General features: G+C 40.9%; 1 protein-coding gene across 1 annotated transcript in view; it reads right to left on the minus strand.

Annotated features, from left to right (window-relative positions):
• Map4k5 (mitogen-activated protein kinase kinase kinase kinase 5) overlaps window positions 1–13,748 on the minus strand; it is a 94,630-nt gene that overhangs the window by 65,874 nt on the left and 15,008 nt on the right. The window contains exon 2 of the mRNA XM_060387588.1: window positions 9,683–9,740. Coding sequence (XP_060243571.1) covers window positions 9,683–9,740 — 58 coding nt within the window. The remainder of the gene's footprint in view (window positions 1–9,682; window positions 9,741–13,748) is intronic.

The following is a 13,748-nucleotide window of genomic DNA, read 5'->3' on the forward strand; positions in this document are numbered from 1 at the left end:
GTCATACTGGCAAGTAATTACCATTTTACGCCTAACCCAATCCTAAAGCAGCTCATCTGCTAAGTCAATACAAGGAAGTGTTTTGTACTGTACTGGCTTCAGTGCAAGTTCTTAAGTTGCTAAATACAGCTAAGACTTCAACTTTGAAATACTGCTGTCTACAGAATTTTTTTAAACATCTTAAATGAATCCTAGGAAAACTCATTAACATGATATTGTGCTTTAACATTCCCAAAGTCTGCTACAATAACATGGGAACCAACATCTACTTTGGCTTCCCCCACAATGCTAAAGGAAAAAACATTGATCCTGCTCCAAATTTTACCATGAAAAAAGGACACTACAAGATGCAAAAAACATGAGCATTCCCTTCGAAAGAGAATTTTAGACAACAGTGCTTTGACCTTTTAAGGAAATGAAAGGGGATAATGAATACAGGAATATTTTGGCAACAAATGAAATAAAATAATGATGTAGAGTCCAGTGGAGAAGCTGAGGAAAAAACAATACTTGTACAGAACCAACCAGAAGTGCTGAAGGAGGCGAGTAAGTCACTGTTGTATGAGGAGCAAAAATGAATATACAGAAAACAGGGAAGACGCTTAAAGACAAACACACCTGGAGAGAACCACACAGCAGAGGAAAGGGGAGGGCCTGTGAGTCACTGGCACTATACTGTTAAGGATTTTTTTTTCCATTTCTCTCTCCCTCCATCTCTCTGTGTCTGTGTCTGTGTCTGTGTCTGTGTCTGTCTCTCTCTCTCTCTCTCTCTCTCTCTCTGTGTGTGTGTGTGTGTGTGTGTGTGTGTGTGTGTAAGGTAACAGACCAACCTGACACTGGAGTTAACAGGTAGGTGTAAACTTCCCAATATGGGTGCTGGGAACTGAACTCAAGTTCTCTGAAAAAAGCAGTAGGAACTCTTAACTACTGACTCATCTCTCCAGCTTAAAATTGGTACTCTTAACACAGTGGGAAAAAAAAATTAAATCTATGAATGATAAAAGAAAAGTTGTGAAAGACAGAAAGAACAAAATTTCAAAGGAAAACAATAGATTCACTATATTTTAGGGGGGAAAACCTGCAAAGATTTCTCAAAGATCAAAATGTATTCCATGAAGAACCTAGTTTCAAAGCCAAGAGCAGACTGCCAACCTCCAATGCAGAGCAGCACACTCCCACTGAGGAGATAAATACACCTCCAGGAAAGCAACAGCAGCTCCTACAGCATTCAAAGGAGAAACGCTACAGACTCTCTGACAGAAAAATGAGTGACACAGTCACTCTGTATGTAGTCAATGATCACTCTTATTCAAAGGCAACAGAAACACCGTGCATTTATAGGAAGAATGAGTATCTGGTGCGTGCCTACACTGCCCAACGTGTTGAAACACAGTGCTGGAGAGAGACCACTACTCTTATGGCTCATACATTCCAGGAAAGACAAACAAATAATCATATAGGAAAAGTATCAAGCAGTCACATGCTATGTGAAAATTCAAACCCACAAGAGTGTGGGTTAGGTTGGCCTCTGCAGACACAACATCTAAGCTGAGTTCTGAATGGCAAGGAGTCTTGTACACAGAACAGTTTATCTTGAAAACAGGAAGAAAATGGAAGGAGAGGAGTGAAGGGAGAAACATAAGTGAGTAGCTCAGAGTGGCTGAGCAGATGGTGTAGGATTTTATGAGCAAGGCTGGGTATTTGATTATGATTCCAAGTGTATCCAGGAATGATGTAATCTGTGTCCAAAAATTGGTTTGTCTTCCCAAACTTGTTTGATCTTCCTCATTTTGGAAATCAGCTGGCCACGCTCCAAACTGAGCTTTACTTTGATTTCTCTTTTATCCTTCAGCATCAAGCTGTTGGCAAACTGCTCTAGTTCTCCCTGAACACCCTGAGTATGTCTCTGCACTGCCCCAACACTTATGGATATGAGCTTAGACTCTGACCACAGCTGACTTCTGCTGAAACCCTCTGTAAACCAGACTGACCTTCAACTCAGAGGTCTACCTGCCTCTGCTTCTGGAGTGCTAGGATTAAAGGTGTGTGCTAATTTAATGAAGCTATGCAAATTTAAGCCTGTTATTCCAAAGCTTCATAAGCCATTCTCTGATAAAACCAAATTATGTTTCTTCCAAATTGTCAGCAGCAAAAATAAAAGAAATTCCAGGCCATTAAAAAACTTACAGGAAAGGAAAGATTAAGAATAAAATAGGAACAAGGAGACAGAAGTAGGCAGATTTCTGAGTTCAAGGCCAGCTTGGTCTACAGAGTTAGTTCTAAAAACAGCCAAAGCTAAACAGAGAAACCCTGTCTCAAGAAACAAACAAACAAGCAAACAAACAAACCCAAGAAAATAAACATATGAAGTGAAACATCTACCCTCTAAGTAATAATATATTGAACATATTGATGGACTCATCTTTATAAGGGGTAAACGTTTAGGTTAGGTTACAAAATAAATGAATTATAATTTTTAAGTGCCTAAACAAACAAAACAAAACAAGCAAACCCTAAAACCCATGACTTAGGAAGTATTAAGGTCAAAATGCTAGGCCCAGATATGCTAGAGTGTCTCACTGGTATAGACAACATAAAAGGAAGGTTGGCTCTAACACAGCTCATCCAAAGTTAAAATCAGAGTAAGGAGAACACTGTGAGCACTTGGAGTCATGTCTGAGGACAGAGCACTGTGAGCACTTGGAGTCATGTCTGAGGACAGAGCACTGTGAGCACTTGGAGTCATGTCTGAGGACAGAGCACTGTGAGCACTTGGAGTCATGTCTGAGGACAGAGCACTGTGAGCACTTGGAGTCATGTCTGAGGACAGAGCACTGTGAGCACTTGGAGTCATGTCTGAGGACAGAGCACTGTGAGCACTTGGAGTCATGTCTGAGGACAGCTCTGGGAGCACTTGGAGTGGACATCTGAGGACAGAGCTCTGGGAGCACTTGGAGTGATGTTTGAGGACAGAGCACATGAGTCACAAGGAAAACAACAAAGCCACTGGCCAATATGATCAAATAATGAGCAATCACTGTATCATGCATTAATTCCTTTGCTCTACTTCCCTCTGTAAAATACAAATTCAAATCCTATGCCCCACTGTTCTCTTCTACATTCCTATACTCCAAATGGACCTCTCATGTACTAAGAAATCAATAAACTGCTGTTAAGAAATGATGTAATCGGGGGCTGGAGAGATGGCTCAGAGGTTAAGAACACTCGCTGTTCTCCAAAGGCCCTGAGTTCAATTCCCAGCAACAACATGGTGGCTCATAACCATCTATAGTAAGATCTGGTGTGCAGGCAGAATGTTGTATGACTTTTATGCGCTAACAGACAAAGCAAAAGATGCATTATGCCAGTGCTCTTAACCTCTGAGCCATCTCTCCAGCCCCAAAAGATGCATTATGCAAACAATGGCACAGACAAGGTGAGGAAGGCAGAATCACCACAGTGTACAGGCCAGTCAATACTGTCAGCCTTAATGCGCAGGGCTGGCAGCAGCATCCTAAATTCTGTGGGCATCAGCATGTACACATGTAAAGGTAATTCTAAAGATGTGAAGACTATCAGAGATGATATTAGTTCTATAAGACTGCCAGACACAAAACTGTGTGTGAGATTTAAGAAGTTCGTCTTAAAGGGTGCGGCACTCGGGGATGCAGAGGCAGGCGGGTCTCGGTGAGTTTGAGACAGGTGTGGTCTACAGCAGGGCTACACAGAGAAACCCTTCCTCAAAAAAAAAAAAAAACAAATAAATAAGTTTGTTCCCCTTTACAGTCAGGCACAGTAAGTGGCAGACTCCTGTAGCTGCAACTATTTGGGAAGCTGAGGCAGGAGGATTGTCTGAGCCTAAGAAGTTGAGGCTACCTTGGCCAATACTGAGACTCCCAAAACAATGAACTAATTTTATTGCAAAATAAATAAATAAACAAAGCAAGCAGACATTTGAGAAATAAAAGAGAATTTTTGATAAATAATAAAAAGTCATATTACTCAAAACCCGAATGTTAGTAAACTTGAAATAGAAGGCAGAAACCACTGTATCAGAACACAAACCCAAGAAACACACTTCCAATCTGTCAACAGAAAAAGCTTTTACAGCAGTGGTTGGAAAGACGGTCAGCAATTCAAAAACATAACAATGACCTTGAGATCCGAGAGCTCACTCGCTGTTTAGAACAGAGTGTTCTGATGGAGAAGACATTTAAAACTGGAAGGACACAACTAAGAAGTCTCAGTTAACTTTTTAAGACATAATAATCTGACAGGTAGTGGTGGCAAATACCTTTAATCCTAGAATTTTGGAAGCAGAGGCAGGCAGATCTCTGAGTTCAAGGCCAGCCTGGTCCAGGACAGCCAGGGCTACATAGAGAAACTCTGTCTCAAAAAAACCAAAAACAGGACTCCATGCTGGGCTGGAAGAACATTCCCTTCTACTTGCAGGCAGGGGAGCAGGAGAGAGGTTGGCACTGAAGACTTGCCGGCACCATGCAGCCCGGGCAGGTAGACTACACCTGCAACTATCCCAAGACAGGTAGGTAGTCAGGCGGAGGGCCCGGGGGAGCAGGTGAGACCTGAGATAAGCCTAAGCTCAGTGCCACACAGGCCAGTGTGAGCAGATCGCACCAGAGACAACCCCTGCCCAGTGCCACGTGGCACAAGGTTGGAGTCGCTCCTGAGGTGGCTCTAGACACCCAGGGCAGCACCAAGATGAGAGAGTAAGTAGTGGAGAAATGGAAGAGAAAGAGGAACAGAAGGACAGGGGCACAAGGAAGAGAGGCAGAACTGGAGACTCAGGGGTAGTGAGCAGCAGCCTGGAGTGAGTGGCCTGCGATGCCACCTAAGACCATGATAAGGTCCTGGCACGAGCTGTCACAGAGGGCCATGTCTGGGTCCCTGTCCTGCAGCAGCGGGGCGAGGGGTGGAGGTGGGAGTTGGGTGTCTGTTACCACCACAGGCAGAATTCCCTAGTCTGGGCCACTGCCTGAGGCCATGCTGATGTTTGAGGGCTGCACAGACCTGCAGGCTCATCCCTCTCCTGAGCATAATGGGAGAGCTGGCCCCACCAGCTCAGGAGAGCTGCTTACTCCTGGCCTGGGAAGCACAGCAGAGCTGGCCCTGGTTGGGGGAGTTGCCTGGGAGCCACACCGACAGTGTGAGCATAGGAGAGCTGGTCCTGTCCCTTTCGGGCTGCAGCACTGAGTGAGCTAGCTGGGACAGTGCTGGAGAGCTCACCCTGGTGGTGTGGGTGGGAGAGCTGGAGTGGGTTCGAGGGCTGACCAGCTCAGCAACCACACAGGCCCAGATCCAGGGCCCTGAGTTGGCCCACCCTAACATCTACCTCCCCCCACCCTCCATGAACTTCTGGAGCGTGTGAAGGGGCCAGTCCTACAGATCCAAAACTACAGGATTGCCATGACACAGGGCAACAGCAGGGTTTCTGAGAGGAGCCTTGGTGAGAATCCAGGATTGATAGGGTAGCAGAAGCCAGAGGCCTCATTCCAGACCAATGACTTGTTGCAATCAACATTTGGAAGTATAGAAGTCTGTAAAAGGGTGTACTGTGGGACTCATCATGACACACTACAGCTTCCACAATGAGATTTTGTGTGTGTGGGGGGGGGGTTGCAAGGGTGGAGGGCGGGTATGAAGGGATGGCGAGATGAGTGGGATTGGGGTGCATGATGTGGAATTCACAAGGAATCAAGAAAAAGTTAAATAAATTTTCAAAAACCCTAAGCCAAACCCAAATAAAAACAAAACAACAAAAAACATGTAATTATTTAATAGAAAAGGCCTTATAAAAAGGCCTAAAAATGAGAAAGAAGAGAATAGAGAAAAGGAGACTGGCAAGACAAAAAAGACATCTCTCCATGTAGCAGCCTTATTTGTAAAAGCCAGAAGATGGAAACAGCCCAGATGCCCTTCAGTGGAGGAATGGATGCACAAATTGTGGTATATCTACACAATGGAATATTACTCAGCAATAAAAAACAAGGAAATTATGAAATTTGCAGGTAAATGGTGGGATCTGGAAAAGATCATCCTGAGTGAGCTATCCCAGAAGCAGAAAGATGAACATGGTATATACTCACTCATATAGACATATAATATAAGAGAAACCTACTAAAATCTGTACACCTAAAGAAACTAATCAAGAGGGAGGACTCTTGCTAAAATGCTCAATTCCTATCCAGAAAGGCAAAGAGGATGGACATCAGAAGAAGGAGAAAAGAGGGAACAAGTCAGGAGCCTGACACAGAGGACCTCTGAAAGGCTCTGCCCTGTAGACTATCAATGCAGATGCTGAGACTTATGGGCAACCTTTGGGCAGAGTGCAGGGAATCTTAGAAAAGAAGTGAGAAACAGTAAGATCTAGAGAGGACAGGAACTCCACAAAGAGAGCAACAGAACCAAAAAATCTGAGCACAGGGGTCTTTCCTAAGACTGATATTCCAACCAAGGACTATGCATGGAGATAGCCTAAGACCCCTGCACAGATGTAGCCCATGGCAGTTCAGTATCCAAGTGGGTTCCATTGTAATAGGATCAGGGACTTTCTCTGACATGAACTGATTGGCCTGCTCTTTAATTACCTTCCCCTGAGGGGGAAGCAGCATTACCAGGCCACAGAAGAAGACAATTTAGCCACTCCTGATGAGACCTAATTGACTAGGATCAGAAGGAAGGAAAAGAAGTCCTCCCCTATCAGTGGACTTGGGGAGGGGCATGCATGCAGAGGGTGGGGGAAAGGAGGGATTGGGACAGGAGGTGGGAGGAAACCACAGGGGGGATACAAAGTGAATACAGTGTAATTAATAAAGAAAAAAAATCATACTTTTAAAAAATATTTACATGAAAGAAAGAAAGAAACACACCTAAGTCACAAAGATAGACATTACCTGAGAATAAAGGGCTAGAAGATGGTTGTCCAAGCAAATGGACCCAAGAAACAAACAGGAGTAGCCTCTCTAATATCTAATAAATTAGATTTTCAACCAAAATTAATCAAAAGAGATGGGGAAGGTCACTTCATACTCATCAAAGGAAAATTCCACCAAGAAGACATCACAATTCTGAACATCTATGCCCCAAATACAAGGGCACCGACATTTGTAAAAGAAACATTAATAAAACTGAAACCACACATAGATTTCCCCCCACCCAAAAAAGAAAAATACCAGAAGCAGAATGCAAACATAAAAATGTGGAGAGTCACTATGCTCAAAGTGCAGATATCTAAACACAAGTAATAAAAATAGCCTGAGAGAAGGCAGGCAGCATAGATGACAAGTAAGCAATCAACATAAAAAAGGCTGACTATTGAGGAGACGGCTCGCAGGTAAATTGTGTGCTGCACAGCCTGAGGAGCTGAGTTCAGATCCACAGAACCCGTGTGAGGCTAGGTGTGGCTTTGTGCTTCTACAACCCCAGTCTGCAGGGAGATGGCAGGAGGAGTCGATCCCCAGAAGCTCCAGGGAAAGCTCTGGGATATTCGGAGCTAAAAACAGAGACCGACCCATCTCAAGCAAGCAAGGTGGAACAAAGACGGGACTCAGAAGTAAGTACTCTGACCTACCTACCTACCTACCTACACACACACACACACACACACACACACACACACACACACGCACACACCCATGCTCACATACACATGAAGGTGCATGCGTGTGCGTGCACACACACACACATACTACAGATACAAATGCTGAAATACTAATATTACATCATTGGTATTTACTGAGTCTGTTTTCTCTGTGAAGGAGAGTTTAAATATTTATGAGTTACCTCTAATATGAAAACAATGGCTTTTACAAAAAAAGGAAGTGAGAATTCCAGCCATTCAAAGAGTCTTAATTTAAGACCCCATATTTAACCACTAAGCTAAATAACACCACATATGATAGTTTTCTTTTCCTTTGGTGAGCACGCATGCGTGTAGGCCAGAGACTGACTGTGGGTACCTTTTTTGAAGCCTCATCACCTTACACATTGAGGCAGAGACTCTCATTTGAACTCAGTTTATCAATTCGGTTAGTCCTCTCCAGCTTGCTCGAGGATCCTGTCTGTCTTTCTAGTGCTAGGATCACGAAAGGCCTCCACACCCACCCAACACTGGAGGGTGCTGGGGATCCAAGCACTGGTCCTTTATTTGCAAGGTGAATAATTTATCTAGTGAGCCATGTCCTTGGCCTTGACTTTTTTTTTCTTTTTGTTGACTCAGTTTTCTATACTATTCATAACAGAGTTTACTGATAAGTGAGACATGCAGATATTCAAAAGGAAGCCAGGTAAAGTAAATCAGTGCAGTACCAAGACCCATGTACCTCCCGTGGGCAGCAAAGAGAAAGCGTTTGTGCCTCCTTTAGCGTCCAGCCTGGAACCTAGACTATCCCCAGCCCTTGGAAACAACGTGAAGCGGTCACTCAAATGACCCCTCTAGGAAACTTTGTTTATAGTCCCATTTATTTAGTTAAGAGACATTCTGGAGATCAGTCTACATTTATCACAGGACTAGTAAAAGATTTCTGAAATATCATACTTTCTGTCCGAGGGAAAGGTACAGTGTCATATCTCAAGACTTGGCTTTAAACTGTTCCAAAATAGGCTATTTCTAAGTATCATGTTTATTGAAGTATACAAATGATGATGCAGAAATGTATCTGAAATACAAAAGCCACTCAGATTAAGAATCCCTCATAATTATAATGTACTATTGTACATGTCTCATTTATAAACCAGGAAATGAACAGATCACCAAATATTCACCTCCTGGTCTAAAAATAATCTTTGTGTTATCAGACACTTTCAGGAATTGGCCAGGTTTTATGTTTTTTTCCAAAACAAATCTCTCAGTATGTTTTAATATAATCTTCTGGAACATGAAGTGCTTCAGAAACAAGCACTGAACTGAGATCCAACTTATGAAAAATAATCAAGGAACAGCTTACATACAAAATACCAGTATCTTAGATACTGATATTAAGTTACTTTTCCTTTAAAAAGCCACTGCCTACCTCCATAATTAACTTTTCAAAATTCACATTTATTAGTAAACTCTGTTCTTTCACAATTTCATGCACGTAAACTCTGCAGTCTGGCCATTTTCTTTCCACCCTTTCCCACTGATTGCCCTTGCCGCCAGCCCTGTATCCAGCCTACAATCTCTTTCTCTCACCTTTTTTTTTTTTTTTGGTTTTATGTAGTATACCCCAGAGTTTAGTTAGGGCTGTGTGTGTGAATTTCTAACTGTACTTTTTAACAGCTAAAGTTGAAATTAAAATGTTCACTATAATTGCACAAAAAATTACTTTGTTACTGTGAGTCGATGCAACTTATAAGTTTTGAACATGTACATTTAAAATTTAAATTTTATTTAGCAATAAAACTGTCACATCAATTGTGACTATCAAGCAATTTAATACAAGATATTATTAGAGATATTCTATTGACCTAAAAGAACACAAAAAAATTTATTTTAGGCAGAAGAAGAAGAGGAGAAAGAAGAGGAGGAAAAGTAGGAGAAAGAAGAAATACAGAATATACATCTAAGTCTTATAGCCATATAAAAACTGATAAAAATGTACATAAAGTATTTTAATACACACCCATACCAGGCAGGGCTTAATTCCTAGCAACACACAGACATACACACTACATAAATACATACCAGGCTCCAATTTGATGATTTTTACTGCAGCTAACTCTCCTGTATGTATATTTCTGGCCTAAAAATGAAAACAGAAAAATTCAAGTTTGTTAGTTTTATAAATATTACTAGGTACTATGCTAACAAATTGCCTATCAACCATGCTTTTATCAAAACAAAAAAAATCAACATCTTTATTTACAATAAAATAAATATACTCATTTTCTCATTAAAGAAAAATATAGAAAAGACACAAAAGTCTTTTTAAAGATTACTTTAGTCTCACCTCTCAAAACACCTACTGTTTAAATCTTTTAGTATATCTCCTACAATGTTTTTTTTAGTATATGTGGCTTATTTTTTCAGTACAAGGAAAGAAAAAAAAACACAACTGGAGTGGGAAATAAATCCAGTGTTTTGTTGTAAAATATGATTACTACAGGTAATTATGTGCTGTTCATTAACTAGATTTTGTTTCCACAAAGAAATGACAAATGTTTAAAGTGACAGATAGGCTTACCCTGACCTATGCATGCACAATGTATCCATCTGTCAGTCCTGACCTCATAAATATGTAAAATTATCATGTGTCAGTTTAAACAATGAACAAATGAGCTAGGCTCCATGGCACAAGCCTGCAGTCCTAACTCCTGGAAGGTAGACTTAATCACTTGACCTCAGGATCTTGGGGATCTGAGACCAGGCCAATAGCACAGAGTGATAAGAATTTCAATGAATGAATAAACAAATAAGATTTCTATATGGCCAAAACTGCAAAAACGAACCTTCATGTTTGTTTCATACTATAATCATAATCACAAGCCACTAAATAAAAATAAACGTAAATGAAAAGCAATCTTTCCCACGTTTACTCCTTCCCATCTATCCATGTACGTGACTGTGTGTGCACGTGGATGATGGAAGACGATCCCATTATAGTCTTCTACAACATTTGCAATGCTGCCTAATCTTCCACCTAGAGAATACATGGTTTATCTAACTCACTACTGTTACATATCTAGGATTTTAACATTCTGCAATTATTAACAAAAGAATAGATATATCACAGCTTTATATCTGTCCATAGCTTTGATTACTTCCTTCACATAAATCTTCAGAAGAAAAACCACTATTTTATAATTATCATGGTTGAACTATAATTAGTGCTATAATGAATATCCCTCCAAAGAACATGTAAAAGCTTATCAGTAAAGTAACCTAGACATAGAATTTTTAGCTTAAACAATATGTGGACTTAAAATGTCTTGTTCCCTCATTGCTCTAAAAACTGTCTGACACAGGACATGAAAGAGACAAAGAATCTGGAAAACAGAACCAGAGATCATTTTCACTGTGCCCAGTTATATTCCATATGTGAAAATTAAATTCAATTACTGATAATATTTTACCCATTTTATTAGATTTAAATGTCAACTTTCAGCATAAAAAAATAAGTACCATACAATTAAAGAGGCAAGAATTCTTTTGGCAATTTTCTGGATTGAGTAAATCACATCATCAGAGAAATAAGGAAAAAAAAAAGGACACAAAGAACAAAGATGCAGGAGGAGAATGTTAGAAGAGGTTTTAGAATGACCCAGAGGCTGAGAAAGACTGGTAGAAAAATAGGAAAGAGCAAATGTCCTTGTTGTATAGTTGAGCACATTTTGGATATATGCCGAGGAGTGGTATAGCTGGATACTGAGGAAGCACTATTCCTAATTGTCTGAGAAAAGTGCCAGATTGATTTCCAAAGTGGTTGAACAAGTTTACATTCCCACCAGCAATGGAGGAGGGTTCCCCTTTCTCCACAACCTCTCCAGCATATGTTGTCACTTGAGTTTTTGATCTTAGCCATTCTGATGGATGTAAGGTGAAATCTCAGAGTTGTTTTGATTTGCATTTCCCTGATGACTAAGGATGTTAAGCATTTCTTTAAGTGTTTCTCTGCCATTCAATATTCCTTTATTGAGAATTTTCTGTTTAGCTCTGTACCCCTTTTGCGACTAATACTCCAACCAGGGACCATTCATGGAGATAACCTAGAACTCCTGCACAGATGTAGCCCATGGCAGCTCAGTCTCCAAGTGGGTTTCCTAGTAAGGGGAACAGGTGCTGTCTCTGACATGAACTCAGTGGCAAGCTCTCTGATCATTTCCTCCTGGGGTTGGGGGGAGGGGTGAGCCTTACCAGGCCACACAGGAAGACAATGCAGTCAGTGGGATTGGAAGGGGATAAGGGAGGGGGCTACAACTGAGATACAAAGTAAATAAATTATAATAAATTAAAAAATAAAAAATAGGAAAGACAGACAAGCAGAAGGGAGATGACTATTGTTGTCAACTACATGAATTCACCACATTTCCTCTTGAGGTGAACTAAGAACATTCTTTAGTTCCTTATCTGTAGTCACTTCTCAAACCAGGAACAGGTTTACAAAAAACTAGAGCAGAGAAGTCTCACAACCTTCCTGACCTTCTTTTTGGTCCTTGAATAAAAGAACTATCCATTAACTCCAGGTCTTACAGCTCTTACTACAATTCAGCATTTTCACCTGTCCTGAGCTGTAGGAAGAATGGTTTGTATGTACTGAGCTGTCCATGTCACGAGAGCTGGGTATAGAAAACATTGTAAGCACTTATAGAACAAGCAGAGTTCACTGACCTGTGAGTCTTACTCGGTAGATTACGTGCTTTAGAAGAAAGATTCCCTAATGACGATGGCAATTACACCTGTAGTGCTTCATGGTTTGTATTATTTATGGCTTATGCTATTTAATTCAATTATTTTAATCATAAAAAAGTTCAGCTTGACTATCCAAGGCCAAGATGCCAAGAGCAAGGGATTCAGAACCAAAGAACTACGTACTGATGACAAGGTGATGAGGCTCTCTTTCAGAATGTTGACTGTCCCCTTTTCCTTTTAAAGTTAACAGGTACTTGATAAAGTAGTTATAATTTAACACTGATGGTTTTTATCTAAAAAAATTCCGTAACATAATAATCATCTTTCTCACTGAAGTAATGGTTCCTATGAGGATTTTATTTGTTCATTGATGCATGTATGGTAGGAATAAATGCATGCTAGACAAGCTACATTCCTCAGTCTTGATGGTGATTTTTAATGTCACAGCATTTGAATTTACACATCAAAGTCTTTTTTTAAAAAATCTTAAAAGTTTAACTTAATCTACAGAAAATATACTTTTAAATATTTTGGAAAACACACACAGCCAGAAACCTTGTGAAGAATGGGATAAAATCAAGTTAAGACTAAATATTCTCATCAGCCTGTAGCAATCCAAGGACCTACCGCTTCTGTCGTCAAATGCCAGCACGTTTCCTGACTGTGATTCTGTCTCTAAGAGGATCCTCTAAACGTTTCCCTTGAATTCTATAGAAAACAGGAAAGCGTGTATGGACAGAGTAGAAGTATCCTTACTGGGAAGATGGGCTGAAGAACACAGGCAACAGAGAACAGTAGCAAGGACCACATGCAACCACAAAGGCAGTTAAGTAACAAGGAACCAAGTCAAGGCGGGAGCTTTTGGTAAGAAACGCAGGGTTTAACACGAGAGACAGTGACTGACACAGTTCCAACCACAAACTATTTTCAGGATACTCATTATCCCAAGCCTTGATGGTAACTCAAGGCCGGTTAGGTGTGTGGTCCTCAGGACACCAGCTTTGGAAGAGCGTCCCTGGGTCCACACTCTACCATCCAGTGCGTACACAGTCGACGACACTCCAATCTCCTGTCACTAGCACGTTATGAGACTGAAAATAAACTGAATCATGCTGGGTTTGCTTATGCGGATTCAGTCATTTTTATGCCCACAAACTAAAAAGAAATTTTGGAGAAAAGGCTATATAGAGTAAGATTGTGTTGTTTAAAAACATTAAAACAATCTGTCGGCAAACATGGTAGCCCCTTCTCTCCCAGTCTTCCCTTCTTCCTAAGGTAACTATGGCACACAGTTTAGAGGGCATACTTCCAGGCTTTTGGTTTGGCTGATTTTTTAGACTAGTTTTGCTTTCTGTGTGGGTGTCCTGACTGCACGTGTGTCCGTGCACCATGCACGCGCTGC

Source organism: Meriones unguiculatus, chromosome 7 (assembly GCF_030254825.1).
Source record: "Meriones unguiculatus strain TT.TT164.6M chromosome 7, Bangor_MerUng_6.1, whole genome shotgun sequence".
Taxonomy (NCBI): domain Eukaryota; kingdom Metazoa; phylum Chordata; class Mammalia; order Rodentia; family Muridae; genus Meriones; species Meriones unguiculatus.